The sequence below is a fragment of the Asparagus officinalis genome, chromosome 2 (genome assembly GCF_001876935.1).
Source record: "Asparagus officinalis chromosome 2, Aspof.V1, whole genome shotgun sequence".
NCBI lineage: Eukaryota > Viridiplantae > Streptophyta > Magnoliopsida > Asparagales > Asparagaceae > Asparagus > Asparagus officinalis.
In genome coordinates, this window is record NC_033795.1 from 23161268 (window position 1) to 23179899 (window position 18632).

Consider the following 18632-nt stretch of genomic DNA (forward strand, 5'->3'; position numbering starts at 1 on the left):
TGTAAGCTATTTCTCTCTCGGGTTTGGGGTTCGGTCGACCGCGAGACCTGCGCGGTCGACCGCCGAAGCGGTTATGTCAGGGTTCAGTTTTCAGACCCGTTTCGTTTTGGATTTGTATAAATACCCTTTGGGTATTTTTTAGGGTATGCAAGGCAGGAGTTTTTGAGCAGATTGAGATGGTTTTCTTTGGGCTTCTATTCTAGAAGCAATTGAAGAGATTAAGAGTGAGTTGTTGAGGGTTTTTGGTGAGAGATTGTAACCCTAGTTTGTTCCTCTTGATTTCTAATAGTGAAAACTCCACCCTCCTTGCCCCGTGGACGTAGGCATCTCGCCGAACCACGTAAAACTGGTGTTTGATTGTTTGTGCTATTGTTTTGGTGTGTTGGTTTATCTTTTATCGGCGATTGGTTTGGTTTCTCGAGGCACAACAAATAGGGCTCTTTTCTTGGCAGAGCATTTTTTTTAAATAACTCGTCATGCGTCTCTCTACTTTTTTTTTGGAGATTCTATTCACGAAATAAGTGGTTTTATAGAATTTGTAGCAGATAAGCGTTTTCATAGCAATTTTAGATGCTGACTGATTTAAAGAGTATTTTAAGAGAAGCATAGCAAAAATTTGCGTAGAGCGAAGGGTTTTTATTTTTTTTTTTGGTTCCATAAAAAAAGGCCCACCCACTTTTTTCTCTACTTAGTTCCATGTACTCCATTGTGGATGGTGAAAACGGCATCAATGTATATGAACCTAGGGGTGGCAAACGGGTCGACCCGACCCGACCCGACCCATATAAAATTTGACCCGACCTGTATAAGTGTGACCCGACCCGACCCATTTAATAAATGAGTCAATGCGATCCGACCCGTTTATTAAACGGGTTACCCGACCCGACCCATATAACCCAAATGGTAGAGAATACTAAACATTTAGTGTGGTTGTAGTAGAAACCTGCATATTCTATTGTACTCTTTTAAGTGACTTATGCACACAAAAACCAGGTTACTATTTCTGATATATTTATAAAGGTTCACTGCAAATTTCCACATTTGGAGATAAACAAAATATTGAATGGCTACAATGTCATTCTACATACATACGCATCAAAAAAAATTGGAGCAAGATTACTCTCATTAGAATGTTAAACAGGTTCACAAACAAGTTCATTTCAAGTTCATTTCTGGATCAGTTCTCAGTTAGCAGCAGTATTAAAGGTATTTCCACTCTCATATAGAAATTAAAAAGAAAAATGCTCTTAACAATCAGATATTTATACTCTAGACTATACTGTCATTTTCAGAAGAACAAAATAGGGGAAATTCCAATCCAAAAATTGAAGAAAGCACAGCATTTTCATTATATACAATCTGAAGAAATGAACTTTTAAAACTACATTTTCCAATTTATACATTTTAGTGATTATTAGAAGTTTAAGAAAGTTTTAAAATCCACCAAATTCCTTCAGAATCATGAAATTTTCTTTAATTCCATCTACATTTTCTTCAATTCTTCCATAATCCCCACATCACTAACATTGATGTCCCATATATAACCCATAGACTAGGATGATATCCCCGAAAAGTCTCATCTATAATTACTTTCTCAAGTTTCTCTTTCGTATATGAATTCTTATCCAAGTCCTTTCTATCAAATCTATTTTAGATATTGATGTCTCAATATAAGCATTTTAAAGTTTTAGATAAGGTCTTCAATTTTTGCAAAAATTGTCATCTAAAAATTGTAGATAAGGTTTTCAGTTTTTAGATAAGGTCTTCAATTTTGTAAAAATTGTCATCTAAAAAGACATTTTCAGATAAGGTCTTCAATTTTTGCGTAGGTACCGTTTATAAAAGGTAATAGTACCATGGGATTTTATATATTTTCCTTAATTTAAGGGCTAATTTCAGAAAACCTCCTGAACTTTAGGGGTACTGCACCAAACTCCCCGAAATTTTTGGTAAACACCCCTATTTTAGGCTTATTGCCATAAACCCGCAAAACTTTTAATTTTGTTAAACACACCTGAACTTTAGGCGTTATTGCACATAAGCCTCTAGACCAAGAAAAAAAAAAGAAAAAAACCCAACGCACCTAACAAGTAACAATAAACTCACCTAAATACTTCTCATAATTAGGTTCCGCAATTCACAGCATCAACTCTAATATAGTCGTGATAAGCACATGACGAAAAGGATAAAAATTCTTTCTCAATTAATGCCAAAAGTACTATTGTACTAAAAAGGACAGATCGAAGTGAGATTTTTTTTTAATGACCGAGGTATTATTTTCATCTTCTCTTTTTTTCTCATGTGCTTGTTACATGATACGTCAGAGCTAATGTGCTGATTTACAGATTAACTGAGAAATTTTACATGCGCAACTTAGTGGATGCGATAACCCCTAACGTTTGAGGGGGAGCCTAGCAAAATAGAAATAGTTCAAGGGGGTTTAGAGCAACATCCTCAAGTTCACGGGGTTGGAACCGTATAATTATAAAAGCCTGGACATAGGACTGGTATCCACGCGCGAGTTAAAGCATGGGCCACGTGGCCTCACAAGCGGGCGAGTGAGAATCGGCGCTTCGCTAGAGTTTCTCAAAATATAAAATGTTGACTAAAATCCTTTCGTAATGCAATTTAAATACGGATAAGTTAGTTAATTAGTTGCTACTTTTGCTCCTAAAATCAACCTACTCCCTAAAATATCTCCAACAGATTATATATAGTCGTCAGTTCTAATAACTCTCAACACTTATCGGTAACTATATATTGTTATCTTATCATTTATTCTCTCTTTGCTTATTAATTATTATTCAGTCCCGCACAGGAGAAAAATTTCTCTCTCTTTTTTTTTTTTGTTTCACGTGTGTTTTTCCTTAGTGATCTGTTTATTTTCTTGATTTATTGGTGAAAAGAGGCGATAATGGGATCAATTGAGGGTGAAAATAATAAAAGTTTGGAGATTGAGAGGGAGAAAAAGCTTGAGGATTGGCTACCGATTACATCTTCAAGAAATGCAAAGTGGTGGTATTCAGCCTTTCATAATGTCACGGCTATGGTTGGCGCCGGTGTTCTTAGCTTGCCTTATGCTATGGCTCAACTTGGATGGTAACTTTTTTTTTTTTTAATGATTTCGTGTTGTTTGTTTACTGATCATGACTACCAATTCAAATCTTTGTTTCGATGGCGCCGACAATGTTGGGGAGGGAGGTGGCTGGTGCCGGTGACGGAGTTGGTGTCTCGTCCGGTTTCTGACTGCTGGCTTAGTTACTTCGGTTAGGATGAAGATGACAATAAACCTGTAATTAGAATTCTCAATCATCTACTAGTTTTTTTTTTTCCTTTTTTTTACACGCGGTAACTGCCATAGGTTCAAGTATAGGACCAGTTTTAATATATAGGATCCCTGTTCTCCTTTTATCTCCGAAAGGGAACCTATAAATAACATATCAACCCTCAGTCCATGGAGGAGAGGAGAATAGTCAGTACTTTGTCTTTCCAAAATGGCAGTACAGAAGTAGATATGATGAATACCATTTGAAGCTACGCATAAAATATCATAAGATTACATAAACAAAACCATATAGGGAGATCGACAAAGGAATAAGATATTTGGTCTAGAGTGAATTTCGATGCGAACATCACTGTCAGCTATATCAGTATATAATAATACTGCTTATCAATCAATCCGGTCGCTATCTATGCAATCTTTGACTCTCCAAAGATTCTTAGATGTACATGATTATTTTCCCCACCCTTTAATTGAGTTCTTTATAAGTGAGCATCTTTGCTTCTTCTTCTTCTTCACAGGGGTCCGGGCGTCACGGTGCTCATCCTCTCATGGATAATCACCCTCTACACGCTCTGGCAAATGGTGGAGATGCACGAGATGGTCCCTGGCAAACGCTTCGACCGCTACCACGAGCTAGGGCAGCACGCGTTTGGCGAGAAGCTAGGCCTGTGGATTGTCGTCCCCCAGCAGCTCATAGTGGAAGTAGGGAGCAACATTGTTTACATGGTCACCGGAGGGAAATCTCTGAAGAAGTTTCACGACTTGGTTTGCCCCGACTGCAAGAACATCAAGCTGACGTATTTCATTATGATCTTCGGCTCCTGCCATTTCGTGCTCTCGCAGCTTCCTAACTTCAACTCCATCTCTGGCGTCTCCTTGGCCGCTGCTGTTATGTCTCTCAGGTATTTTCGGACGGTCGTAAATCATTATTTTGTTTGTTTTGTTACTTGAACATTAAACAAAAGGATTATTAGGGTTAATTTCACAAGAATGCCACCTGAATTGAACACATTGAATTTAAAAAAAAGTTATTTTATTTGAAATCTTAACAAAAACTTCATTTAGTGTCTACGGATGTCTTAATATATACAATGTAACTCTTTGACATGATATCTTAAGATTAGACCACATTTAACTTATTAACAAAACTAATGAAAATCGAACCGTTTTCAGTTACTCAACCATTGCTTGGGTAGCTTCTTCAGCCAAAGGAAAGCAAACGGGCGTATCCTACAGTTACAAAGACACAGCAACATCAGGAACAATTTTCAACTTCTTCAACGCTTTAGGCGACGTGGCCTTCGCCTATGCTGGCCATAGTGTCGTTCTTGAAATCCAAGCGACGATTCCATCAACACGCGAAAACCCATCAAAAAAGCCAATGTGGAAGGGAGTTGTAGTTGCTTATATTGTCGTCGCAATCTGTTATTTTCCTGTTGCCTTGGCGGGCTATTGGATATTTGGAAACTCGGTTGAGGATAACATACTTGTAACCTTGGAGAAGCCAAGGTGGATTGTTGCGACGGCGAATTTGATGGTTGTTGTTCATGTTATTGGGAGTTATCAGGTAAATGTGATGATGAATTCTTTTCTCTTAAATTCTATCATATCTTTATACGAGAAAAACGTTTATTACATGACATAGGAGAGGATTTAACATAGAATGTGGTTGAGTTAAGTAATAAGAAGATCACCCCTTTTAATATTCACTTGGCTGAGATTCTAACATAGAATCTTCCCATATGCCACGTCATACAACACACATTATTCTCGTTTTAATTTACATCCCATATCATTAAGTTGATCTAACCTAAATGACATATATACCGGCCATCCAAATTTATTGTGGCTATATGTTTACTTACATCCAACAGGTTTAACTCCAATGACTTGAACCAGGAAAGGAGAGTACATTTAGAAAAGAGAAATATTGGGAGAAAACATTATTTAAACTAGTATATATATTTGATGCACCTGCATAAAAATATAAATTTCTTGTTATGCTAATTATCTATTTTTTAATAAATTTTTTTATTTTTTATTTTTTTGGTGAAGATATTTGCTATGCCAGTGTTTGATATGATTGAAACAGTCCTAGTTAAGAAGTTTCGTTTGCCACCGGGTCTTACTCTTCGTTTGATTGCAAGGACTGCTTATGTTGGTAAGGCCTCTTTCCTGCATAAGTACTTCAAAATTGCAAAAATAATTATTGTACATTTTTTTAATGTATGATATTTATCTTATGATTTTGTAAATAATGCAGCACTTACGATGTCCATTGCTATATGTATCCCTTTCTTTGGTGGTCTACTTGGATTCTTCGGAGGATTTGCATTTGCCCCAACTACATACTTTGTAATTGAGCTAAAAATTTCCCCCTTTTTTTAGAAAACAAATCAATTTCAAAAAAAAAAAAAAAATTTGCTAACTCCATAAGTTTTTGTTTTCTACAGCTACCATGCATTATTTGGCTTGCTATAAAAAAACCTAGACGGTTCAGCTTATCTTGGCTCATAAATTGGGTGAGACTCAAATCTATATTACATAAATTTTGGATTTCTTTTGGTATATCATCAATTTGAACTAATCAGTTTTGTTTTCATGGTCTTCAGTCTTGCATCATTCTTGGGGCTTTGTTAACGGTTTTGGCACCAATCGGAGGTTTGAGATCGATCATAAAAAGTGCGAGTACTTACGAATTCTTCTCTTGAGCTTAAGTGCACAAATGAAGAATATCAGATGCTGAAAATACTGAATGCTGTTTTTTCATAATGCATTCAGTAAGTGTTTTATTGTTTAAGTTTTTTTTCTTAGGAGAACAATATGTAAAGAAGTACTATTACAAAGACTTCTGGTTGATTTTTCTCCAAAATTTATTTTTCATTCAACTACTAGAGATGCTGTTATGCAATGAAAATCAAGCGTTTCTCTGGTATTTCTTATTCTTTTGTTTGTTTATGATGGTTTTGAGCTCAATTTAAAATCTCTATAAGCATTTTTTTAAATAATTTATAGCTACCTTCTGCTAAATCCTGAAGAAAGCAAGACTATGAAGTTAACTCATGCTAAATTCAAATTAACCATGTTCTCCATATCTAGTAACCCATTTATTTTGGGGCTGTAATTGACACTTCGAAGCAGAGCATTCTTCATGAATTTGGTTCTGTTGAAGGGATTTTTCCTGCTAAATACCTTGGCATGCCTCTTACTAGTGGTAAGCTTAAGAAGCATCATTGTCAGTGTTATGATGATTGGGTTATAGTGCCATGGAGATATCGAAGAACCCAAATGAGAGATGCATAGTGAATGAAAGTTGGACTACCGACAAGTTCCCGATATCGAGTAGCTTGAGATAAGGGATCGCCATCATCATGTCGAAGCTTCAAGTTCATTTCTATCAGTGTGGAGAGAGGGGTGGTAGAAATTGAAGGATCACTGAGAGTAGCACGCTCAAGAATGTCTGTAATGTACTTCTGCTGAGAGAGAAGATAGCCACGAGAGGAGGAAGCAACCTCAATACCCAAAAAATAACGAAGACATCCAAGATCCTTCATCTCAAATTATCTCTGAAGATGTTGCTTTAAGGAAGTACTGGCAGAGGAATCACTCCCAGTGATTATCATGTCATCAACATAAGTAATAGAATTACTGTCTGGAGGACGATGACCGATAAAATAGAGCGTAGTCAGCTAGGCTTTCAATGAAACCAATAGAAAGAAGGGATTGCCGAAAACGCTCAAACCAAGCCCGATGAGCCTGTTTGAGACCATATATGGCACAACGAAGGCAACAGACATGTCCTGAAGGAGCAGAAAAACCAAGAGGTGATTGCATGTACACTGTCTCAGATAGATCGTCGTTAAGAAAAGCATTTTTAACATCCATTTGATACAAAGGCCAATGTTTTACAGTTGCAACAGCAATGGGAGTGCGAATGGATGTTATTTTTGCAACATGAGCAAAAGTCTCTTCATAGTCAATACTATACTCTTGTGAGAATCCCCTAGCTACAAGACGAGCTTTATATTGCTCAATAGAACCGTCAGATCAAGTCTTGACCTTATAAATCCATTTGCAGCTTACCGATTTAACACCAGAAGGTAGAGGAATAAGGTCTCAAGTATTAGTCCGACGAAAAACCTCCAACTCTTCTATCATGGCTTGTTGCCATTCTGGATACTTAACTGCCTTGTGAACCAAAAACATATATATAAACTTGTAAATAAATAAATAAATATATATATATATATATATATATTAGGTTCATGTATAGAGTGAATAGAAGAAAGAAAAGAGACAAACTTGGGAGAATATGTGCTAGTGACACATTGAGCATACCGAGCAGGGGGTGACGATCTCGTGGAGGATTGCGGCGAGGAGGAGGAGTCACATCGGGAGAAGCTGACACAAATGTAAATGAGACATCAGTAGGAGTATCTTGCAATAAAGGGGTTGTAGTAGGCGGATGTCCAGGAGGTGTGGATGAATCAATAGCACTATCGTTTGATGCCATTGGAGTGAAGGAGGAAGTCGGTTGAGCGAACGAATGTATAGGTGCCATTGATACAGGTATGGAAGGTAATGAAGGGGGTTGAAGAAAAATAAGATATGAATTTGAAGTAGTATAATAGGAAATATTCTCAAAGAATGTCACATGATGGGCAATGCGAAGCCTTCGAGTGGTAGGTTCATAACAATGGTACCCCTTGTGAACAGTGCTATATCTAAGAAAGATACATTGTGCAGAGCATAGAGATAGTTTATCTCGTTCATGAGTTGGAAGTAGGACAAAACAGACACATCCAAAAGTACGAAGAAGAGAGTAGCGAAACTGAGACTTAAAAAGTTGAAAATATGGAGAAGTGTCAGCTAATACAGAAGTTAGAGTAATATTGATAAGATAAACAGCAGTCAGAAGTGCTTCTGCCCAGAGATATCAAGGTATAGATGCTGATATCAGAAGAGCTTTCGTGGTGTCAAGAATGTGACGATGTTTTCTCTCAGCAACACCATTTTGTTCATGAGTGTGTGAACAAGACTGCTGAGAGAGAGTGCCATGTGATTTTAAAATAGATTGCATTGCCGAATAAATATATTCACAGGCACCATCAAAGCGAGATTTTGGAATAAGTAAGAAAGCAGCAAATCCTTACTCGAAGAGAGTTCAAACCCCGACTAGAGAGACATGCCTTCTAAATCTCACTCTGCTACTGATTCAACAACAGCAATTCTTGGTCAAGCTTCCCCCTCTCTTCGTGGTTCTCGGTTGCAATAATGATTGATTTACATTGAAATATCTTTATACGTTTATGAAACTAGGTGTGAATCATATTTGTAAAGTCTTTATAAATATTTAAAATATCAGAACGAGCACGCATAAGATATACCCAGGTGTAGCGAGAATAGTCATCAATAAAACTGACATAATATCGATAACCGAACAATGCTGATAATGGGCCAGGTCCCCAGATATCAGAATGAATCAAATCAAAAGGGGCTAAAGTAATTTTGTTACTGGATGAAAATGGTAGGGAAATTTGTTTAGGTAATTGACACCCAGTATAGTTTGATAAAGTAGAGAATTTTAAATTTCTTAATACAACAGATTCAGATAAAAGTTTTAAGTGAGAACTAGAGATGTGACCCAAGCGACGGTGCCACAAATCATAAACAGAGAGTCCATGACCAATGTTGGATGGAGTGGAAAGATGTAGAGGCTCAAACTGATAAAGTCCATTAACTCTACGACCTGTCCTAATTTTCTGGCCAGTGTGATCCTAAACAACACAAGATTTAGCATTAAATAAGATAGTGCAACCAGAATCTGCAATTTTCCCAATGGATAAAAGTTACATAGATAATTTGGGAATATAAAGAACAGATGATAATGTTAGACGACCAAAATTATTAGAACTTGGAGTAATATCACCTAACTAAGAGACGGCAAGGGGAGTGTCATTAGTAGTATAAATGCATAATAAAGAGGGAGCATGTGAACAATTTGTAAGAGCAGAGTTATCAAAGGTCATATGATGAGATGCACCTGAGTCGAATATCTAAGGAGTAGAAGTACCAGAATTAGCAGACAAGGCAGTGAAATCTGAGCTGGAGGCAACACCACTAAGCCCAAGTTTCTTGGTTATTAATGTAGTAAACTCTGACAACTGCTTAGAAGAGAGAGGGCTAGAAGTCTGCGACCTTTTAGGAGCAGAACTAACATCAGCCGAAGCAGGAAATGAAGGTCGAGTCTTCTTAAGTGTCGGACAAGGTGGTCTCTTACGATATTTATCAATAAGATGACCCGACTTCTTACAATAACGACAGTAGAGTTGCCTAGAGGAATCAGATGTAGTGTTAGAATGACCCCGATAGGAAGAGAACAACTGAGGAGTAGCTAGAATAGTATGTGATGAGGGTAATGACTGAGATGCAATAACTGGAGGGGAGATCATCTGAAGGCGCGTCCCTTTAGATATGAACTCAGCCATGGCTTCACGGAGACTGGGGAGAGGATTGCGAGGAAGAATATGTCCACGTAAGCTTTCATACTCAAAGCGAAGGTGCATGACAAAGTGATATAACTGTTGACGATCACGTTGTTTTTGAAATGCTATGGCAAAGTCTGGACGTCTCAGGAACAGGTTCCTCCATCATCTATAATTCCTCCTAATAGACTGATAATAAGGAATATAAATCTTGAATACACTGATCACCCTGACATGCATCCTGAAGAGCTTGGTGAAGTTGATACTCACGAGCAGCACCAGTCTGAACAAACATGCGACTGAGAGCTAGCCACTGCTCATGAGATGAAGATGCTCATCCAATAGAGAGTCGAATAGGAATGACTACAGAGCGCATGATATATGCCATGATCTATTGATCAGTACGGATCCACTGAGAGTAAGTGATCTGAGACTCATCAATAGTGGAATCACTAGAAGTGACTTTTGATATGGTGGATGTAGATAACGAAGGCGCAATAATAGTTTTGAATGGACAACGAAGTGATCCGTCAATATAACCTCATAGTGCGAAAGCTCGAAGATTATATTGTATAGTAAGAGATCATGTAGTGTAATTTTCAAAATTTATAAGTTGTACATCAAGGAGTGGAAAGGTGTAGAGTCATTTCTTGTCCATGGACCTGATTTTTTTAACCCGAAGGTTTAGAATGGAACCCCAACGTTTAAAATAGAACCCGAACCCATGAGGTTTAGAATGAAACCCGAAGGTTAGAATGAAATCCAAAGGTTTAGAACATAAATTTTTTTTGTTAATTGGTATTGGTATTGAAGAGAACTATGTTTTTTTGGTAAAATATTGGTTGTTAGATAAAAGATTAGGTAATGTGCCTGAATGGGCCAGAAGTTTGGATAAAAAAGGAAAAAGGGGCAGTCTCTCTCTCTCTCTCTCTCTCTCTCTCTCTCTCTCTCTCTCTCTCTCTCTCTCTCTCTCTCTCACTCACTCTCACTCTCGTTTTCTTCTCTATCTCTCACTCTCGTTTTCTAAATTGGGATCAAGCCCTGCTCCAAACCCTAGAGATCGCCCGCCACCTCCTTTGATTCGCTGAGAACCCTCGCCCACTTTTAGTGGATGATCCCAAATAGTCGATAGGATGGCGGCCTGAGGGAGGACGCGGATGGTGAGGCTGAGGGAATGTGTACGCAACGATGAACAGTGAGCTTCACGGGCTGAGCGGCGGGCGGGAGTCTCAGCGCTGAAGACAGAAGAGGTAGATGCTCTGGCTAAGAATTTGATTTGAGGCATGATAGGATTGATTTTAGGCGAGTTAAACCTCATGGATTGAACCTAGCTCTGATCCATGTGTAGATTTGTATTCCTGCATTACACTGAAGATATATCAAATATATATATATATATATATATATATATATATATATATATAGAGAGAGAGAGAGAGAGAGAGAGAGAGAGAAATCTTCCACTGCGAAAATTTTTCGCACAGCAACGTGCGAAAACGGGTGTCAGCCGTTTGATCTTCTCTTTCCTCTCTCTCCGTTGGATTTTCTTCATTCCCCAGACCCTCACCCTCTCTCTCCCATAAACCCTCCTCCCTCTCTGTTCCCAAACCCTCCTCCCTCTCCCTCTTCTCGATCGTGACCCCAAGCACCGCCGCCCCAACCCCGACTCCCTCTCCCTCTCCCTCTCTCGCTCGTGACCCCAAGCACCGCCGCCCCCAACCCGACTCCCTCTTAGATCGGCCATCTCCTCTCTCTCAGATCGGCCATCTCCTCGCTCGTGACCCCAAGCACCGCCACGCCTAGATCGAGGTCCTCTCTAAACTTTTTGCTTGATTTTGATAAATTTTAGGAAGATTATTGTTGGATCTTGAAAAAACTCGATCTTTCTTGGCGAATCTTTGATTATTGTTGGATTTTGATAAATTTTTGGGAAGATTATTGTTGGTTAACTTTTTTCACTTAATCAATCCTTGCTACTATGATAACCATTATGACAAACAATGTTGTATTTAAACTGATATATACATTTGTATGAACCTTGAAATTTGGGAAGATTATTGTTGGATTTTGTGGGAAAGGAAACATGGGAAAAGAGGGGAAAGGAGCTTGTAGATCAATTTTAACATTTTGATAAATTACGAATAGATGTGAAGAGATGGCTAGCTGATCTAAGGGGAAAAGATATGACAGATTCATTTTCATGGTCATATAAGAGGTTTGATAAACTTCAAATATCTCTAGTATCCGTTTTGTGTCTAAAAATCTAAAAAATGAGTAAATGTTTGAAGGAAAACAAAACTTGGATAATTTCTTTGATTTAGAGAAATCGTGATTGTGAACTTTTAAATGGGTTCTGAGATTTCTTCAAAAACTGATATCCCTTCAGGTGAGGTGTCCTCAAAATTCCCTAAATTCAATCTAAAATATAATTAAAACATGTTTTCATCCTTTTCCTCGGCACATATTTTCTCAAGCGACGAAGGTCAAAATCATACTGAGAATTGCAATATGTCAATATATGTAGAGGTACCTATCTAGTTGTGTATCATATATTCAGTTGGGTAACAACAGAGAATTGCTTCCGTATGTAGATGATTTTCTCCCTATATCTTAGGCAATGTGAATTTTACCCATGACATTTATACATCCCGTATTCTGCATCACCTTACTATATATTTTAGCTTGTTAAGATTTTGCTTATGATACTGACATGATTACAATATGTCAATATATGTCGGGTCTTTTATGTCACCTTATGCGATTTTACTTCAATTTTGTTTTCCTTCGCTGTCTTTGGATGAAGTTACTAAATGTGAATCTCTTTGTGCAGGGGTTTATGTGAAGAAATCCAGCAATCATCCAAAGAGGGCTGTATCTTTAATGTATCCAAAGTTTGATCACGGTTGGCGGAGCAAATCATAGCACTATTGGTGAGAAGGGGCTAACAAATAACATTGTAAACTCGTGAACAAAATTGGAAGTTTCTCTTCTCTCAAGGACATTTAAATTATTCGACATTTACATGTAAGCTGTTCAGTAAGAATATGTTAAAAGTTCATGCAATAGTTGTGAGACTTTCCAAAGTCTGGGAGTGTTTTGTTAAAATATATGAGTTCAGGATGATTATTTGTATAACCCCGCAAAGTTCTAGGGGTTTTATGAAATTAAGGCTTTAATAAACAAGCTTGCTTGATCGGTCTTCTATATTTTTTTACAATTTTCAAATTAAATTTTGCGTTCGTGTTGCATAGAGATTGATGGACGATAACGTTACTATTTTTTTACAATTTTCAAATTAAATTTTGCGTTCGTGTTGCATAGAGATTGATGGACGATAACGTTACTTGTGATATGTTTATTTTTACTACTTTGTTGGATGACCATAGTTGAAGAGGCAGGAGATGTACAATGCAATTAAGTCTTTAATCCTGCTGGTGGCAGCGGCGCTGGGTGCTACTGAAGTTATATCATGAACTTAAAATTTGGGACTGTTATATTTTGTTCTGGTTTTGGCCATCTTATATTGCAAGTGAAACTTTTATTAGATTTTATGCTCTAAATAGCAAGTGAAACTTTTATCTAACTTGTCTTCATTTCTATGAGATCCATTTTTGAATTGAGAATTCGATAGTAAGTGTCCTTATTCATCCTTCCAACAGCCATAAAGCTTTCATGACCAAACTAGACCAACATCCATAGCCTTTCACAAGATTTACAAAACTTGGCAGCATCTCTTAAAATAAACACCAACTTGAATTGAAGCCGAGTATCATCATATATGAAATGATGAAAGAAACATGGAGACTCCAGAATTTGTGAACGACAAGACTCAAAACGAAAAAGATGCACAAAAACTTTATCACCCTTGTCAAACAAACCACTTTCATATTCTTGATTTCTCCATTAGCAACATACAAGTCAATGTAGTACATGCTTGTCAAACAAACCACTTTCATATTCTTGATTTCTCCATTAGCAACATACAAGTCAATGTAGTACATGCTTAATAAAACAAGCATCATTAAAACTATTAAATATCTGTTTATACGCCATTACACAATTTCTAAGAAACAAAATTCAATTACATCATCAAATTACACCCCCGAGATTTCCAAGATAGAAAAACAAAGGAAACTGAGCAATGCCCATGAACAGCAACATATAGCTCTACCTCGTCGGATGCTTCTCATAACTCCACACCTCTATGAACAGCACTCTCTTCATGGTCTTCACCAGAAACATCCCCATACAAATACTCATCTAAGACATAACAAAATAATACGAGAAACTCCAGCAAAGTTTGGCTAACAAACCCAAAGAGATTCCAGCGAACGCATAACCACCGTACATGTCAAGGAATGGGGCTTCACCGCCTCCTAAGGAATATAGGATTCCTTTTAGGAGTGAAACTTGAACAAACCAACCAACCAATCCTCTTGTGAATTGCATGCTCAATGCTTCTGGACTAAACATGCACTTACAATTATTTATTAAGTGGAAAAAATGGGTTTGAGGTGGCAGTTCATTTTGCTAAACGAGCTAATAAGAGACAGACTAATGGTTAGTCCAAACTTCTAGTCAAACGGAAGCAGGTGAACCTCATCACTTTTATCTAGGTTATATGTCATATTAGACCCCCAAATCTTTGTTAATTCTGCATTAGACTCTCAAATCCACATATTTCCACATTAGACCCCCAAACCTTCATGTTGTTAAATATGAGGTTCTTATTTTAAACAACTTAATAGATTTGAAGGTTTTATTTAAAACAACTTAACAGTAAGAGTGGAAATAAGACTACCTTCAGCTTGTTCCTGACATATTGATCATTTACTTGAAAGTAATACTGGGGATTGGAGAAATATCTGCTTATCTGTTTCATGAATATCAAAAGTAAGTAATAATTGATGCACTCATATATGCAGAGAAACTATCAACTAAGATTGAGTGAGTATTCTAAAAGCATATTAACACTTTACATAAAACATACATTGCTTTGCATGAATTCAGAGCTTCAACCCAGAAATTTCTCTCCATAGGCCCCCAAGCCACCTCGGATGATCCCAGATCCTGCTCCATAGAATGCATTGCCAAATGGATTTGCTTGGGGATTTAATGGTGGTCTCTGCGACCCAGGATGGCCACCCAAATCAGCCATTGCTACAAAATCATGTTTGATAAGGATTATCAATCAGATCAAACCGACAATCATGAATAGAACTTAAAAAATCCAACAAGCACTTTTGATTAAAATCCAACAAGCATCAAGCATCAAACATCAAGAACCATCAATCTTTTAAAAAAAATTAAAATTTTACCTACAAACACATTTGATTCAAGCTCCCTTTGGATCCAAGTGAGAGAGAGAGAGGAGATGGCCGATCTGAGAGGGAGGAGGGTTTGGGACGGCAGTGGTTGGGGTCACGAGTGAGAGAGGGAGAGGGAGGAGGGTTTTGGGTGACAGTGCTTAGGGTCATGATGTGGTATAGAGAGGACCTCGATCTGGGCATGGCGGTGCTTGGTGTCACGAGCGAGGAGATGACCGATCTGAGAGAGAGGAGATGGCCGATCTGAGAGGGAGTCGGGTTGGGGGCGGCAGTGCTTGGGGTCACGAGCGAGAGAGGGAGAGGGAGAGGGAGTCGGGTTTGGGGCGGCAGTGCTTGGGGTCACGATCGAGAAGAGGGAGAGGGAGGGGGGGTTGGGAACAGAGAGGGAGGAGGGTTTATGGGAGAGAGAGGGCGAGGGTCTGGGGAACGAAGAAAATCCAACGGAGAGAGAGGAAAGAGAAGATCGAACGGCTGACACCCGTTTTCGCACGTTACTGTGCGAAAAATTTTCGCAGCGGAAGATTTCTCTCTCTATATATATATAGAGAGAGAGAAGTTTTTGGATGCGAAAACCTTTCGCACTCTTTCTGTGCGAAAACGAAAACTGGCCTTTGGATTTTCGTTTACAACACAGGCCATTGGATTTGGTCCCCAGTTCCCAAGTGAAGGTGAAACTCCCCGTAAAATCCCCCTCTCTCTCCACAGAACCCAAACCCTCTTCCTTACCAAATCCCTCTCTTCTCTCCTTCTCATCTCTTCACGCCGTCGAGCTCGACCGACAACCTCCTCCTCCGTCGACCGACAACTCCTCCGCCGACCGACAACCTCCTCCTCCGCCTTCAGTCTCCTCCACAGAACCCAAACCCTCTTCCTTACCAAATCCCTCTCTTCTCTCCTTCTCATCTCTTCACGCCGTCGAGCTCGACCGACAACCTCCTCCTCCGTCGACCGACAACTCCTCCGCCGACCGACAACCTCCTCCTCCGCCTACCGACAACTTCCTCATCCGGACCGACCACCTCCTGCCTCGCCTTCAAACTGCCCGACCGACAAGCCTCCTCTCCCTCGTCTCGCTCGTGACCCAAGCATCACGCCGACCAACTCGCGACTCCGACCTCCTCCTCCGCCATTAAGCCCCGCCGCCAACCAACTCCGGATCCGACCCCCAACCCCAGCAGCCACTCCGCCACGATACGAGCCCCAACTCTGCCACGCCCAGATCGAGGTCCTCTCTAAAGCCTACGATTTTTTAGGGTTAGATTGCTGGATCTTTTGAAATTTTAGGGCTTTTTGATTTAGGCTAAAATCTGTTTGATGATCAGTGGTTTCATGCCTCAAGTCCATGATCAAGACACGAAGCTTATCTTAGTTGTTGCATATATTGGTATTAAAGAATAATAGGAAGATATTTTTTCACTGCCAAAGTTTTTGGTCCTGTAACAATGTTGGAAGTTGAAACTTACATAACAATATTTTTTCACTACTTCTTTCTGATGTAGGAGCATGCGAAATTAACCGACAACTCAATTTCATGATATATCTATGGATAGTCTCCATGTATCAGATACACAAGACACAACTCGCTAATTTTGAGAATGCTACTTTAGACTTTTAAATGACATTTATGAGAATTCCGATAGTTCAGGGGGTTTAATATAATTTTTAAAGTTCAGATACGTATAAATTCTGCGAGGTTTTGTGAATTGTGACGTTCATTTACTAGATTTTGATATATGTTCTCATTTGCCAGGATGGTTCTGAGGTATAATATGCAACTCTATAGTTTATACTATACCAATGCATGATTTTTTATGTAAACATTCTGATCTTAGTTTATATATATTGAATTTTGCAGGCAGGATTCGAAGACGGCGATAGGCTCGATGCCATGTCGAATATGGATGGTGGTGGCTCAATGCCATGTCGATAGGCAGGATTCTGATCTTTAATTATGTATGTGGGCTTTCAACATTTGAAAGTTCATCTATTCAATGTAGTTTGTAAAAGAAATCGGGTTTTCTAGCATTTGAGCCTCTTTTTGGAATAAAGATGCAGTGTGTGATTTTTGCAGGGTGTAGGTTAATCATGTATGTTTGAGCTCAAATTACTTGCCTTGTATGAGAATTGAATTGCTCGATCATGTATGTTGAGTTCAAATTGCTTGTCTTATATGAGAATTGAATGCTTTTGATAGTTATCATCATATAGCATACACTTTTTTGGTAGCTTGGGCTTCAATGTTATCAATCAATGGAAATATTATGGGGTAAACAGAAATTGATCTGTCGTTGGCTTGTGTGTTATTGATACGGCACGTTTAGACTACATGATTGTTGAAACGAGTTTGTTCTGATTGTTCATGTTCTTTAACTTGATGGAATCAGATTTTGTTGCTAACCTTAATGGAATCCCTCAAATGTCGAGTTCAATCAAGCAAACTTGACACATCAGATTTTTTCCTTAGCATAAACAGGAATTATGCGACACGTAACTCAACTTTCCGTGTTGAGTGAGACTAGCTAGTAATAAGTAACATGATGCTCAAAAAAATAAAACTTACCACAACAATTGCTTCATTAAAGAAAAAGAATGACAACAAATTTGTATTTCCAGCTTCTCAAAGTTTTCACACATAACATTCTTGTTGATGAATTGACAACAAAAAGAGTTCTTCTTATCAACAAAAAGCTGAGCATGTCTTAACATGCTGAAACACAGTTTGGACTTAACAGTATCCTATATCCTGATAGTATACTAAAAAAAACACCCAACTGAAACACAATTCTGTAACATAATTCTGATACAAATCTCAACCTGAACAAAAGTTACATCCCAAAAATTCTTAGAGTACATAATAATAGATTCAATCTGAAACACAATTCTGATTCATTCTACTGAGTACTTTGGAATGGTTCACAGCAATTGGAGATACATGAAAAGTGTTTTGTGTGCTTAAAGTATTAAGGACACCATTGTGCCAGTGACCAGCTTGGCTCTCTCCGCTTCTGATTCAATCTAATGAGAGCGCTTCAATTTTAGGGCTTCTACCGAGAGCTGAAGAGATAAGCGCAAATTGTTTAAAAAAATCCCCATCTTCATACTCTCCTCTTTTGAAGCTATTCAGGACTCAAATCTTTGAAGATGCCTAATAGATTGTGAAATTTATCTGAACTTCAATCTCTTCTTGTAGCTTCTTGATCCTTTCTACGAGCTCCTTCATGTAGTCAATAGTATCTCCAAGTATTATTGTTTAAAAAAATCCCCATCTTCATACTCTCCTCTTTTGAAGCTATTCAGGACTCAAATCTTTGAAGATGCCTAATAGATTGTGAAATTTATCTGAACTTCAATCTCTTCTTGTAGCTTCTTGATCCTTTCTACGAGCTCCTTCATGTAGTCAATAGTATCTCCAAGTATTAATGTCCGATCCATCTACAAAATCAATACTAACATCCATTAGTCCATTCATCAAAAACTCAAAAAAATAAATAGTGAATCACATTCCATATTGATTAAACATTAAATAATCAATAAACA

General features: G+C 38.3%; 1 protein-coding gene across 2 annotated transcripts; it reads left to right on the forward strand.

The window, feature by feature from the left end:
* LOC109830527 (lysine histidine transporter 1-like) lies at positions 2894-6218 on the forward strand. Of its 2 annotated transcripts, none has more exons than XM_020397801.1 (7): positions 2894-3099; positions 3802-4185; positions 4457-4850; positions 5339-5444; positions 5547-5638; positions 5737-5805; positions 5896-6218. In XM_020397801.1, exons 1-7 carry the CDS (start codon positions 2915-2917, stop codon positions 5992-5994), a joined length of 1329 nt encoding a protein of 442 aa, XP_020253390.1. In that variant the 5' UTR covers positions 2894-2914; the 3' UTR covers positions 5995-6218. The 2 variants fall into 2 exon arrangements, with proteins under 2 accessions (XP_020253390.1, XP_020253391.1); XM_020397802.1 differs by lacking the exon at positions 2894-3099 and adding an exon at positions 3160-3292.

Excerpts from the sequence above, each read along its gene's own strand:
- LOC109830527 (XM_020397801.1), top strand. The coding sequence starts at position 2,915 with ATGGGATCAATTGAGGGTGAAAATAATAAAAGTTTGGAGATTGAGAGG. Across the intron at positions 5,445-5,546 it reads TGCAAGGACTGCTTATGTTG|CACTTACGATGTCCATTGCT; the intron begins GTAAGGCCTCTT and ends TAAATAATGCAG. Across the intron at positions 5,639-5,736 it reads TTGCCCCAACTACATACTTT|CTACCATGCATTATTTGGCT; the intron begins GTAATTGAGCTA and ends TGTTTTCTACAG.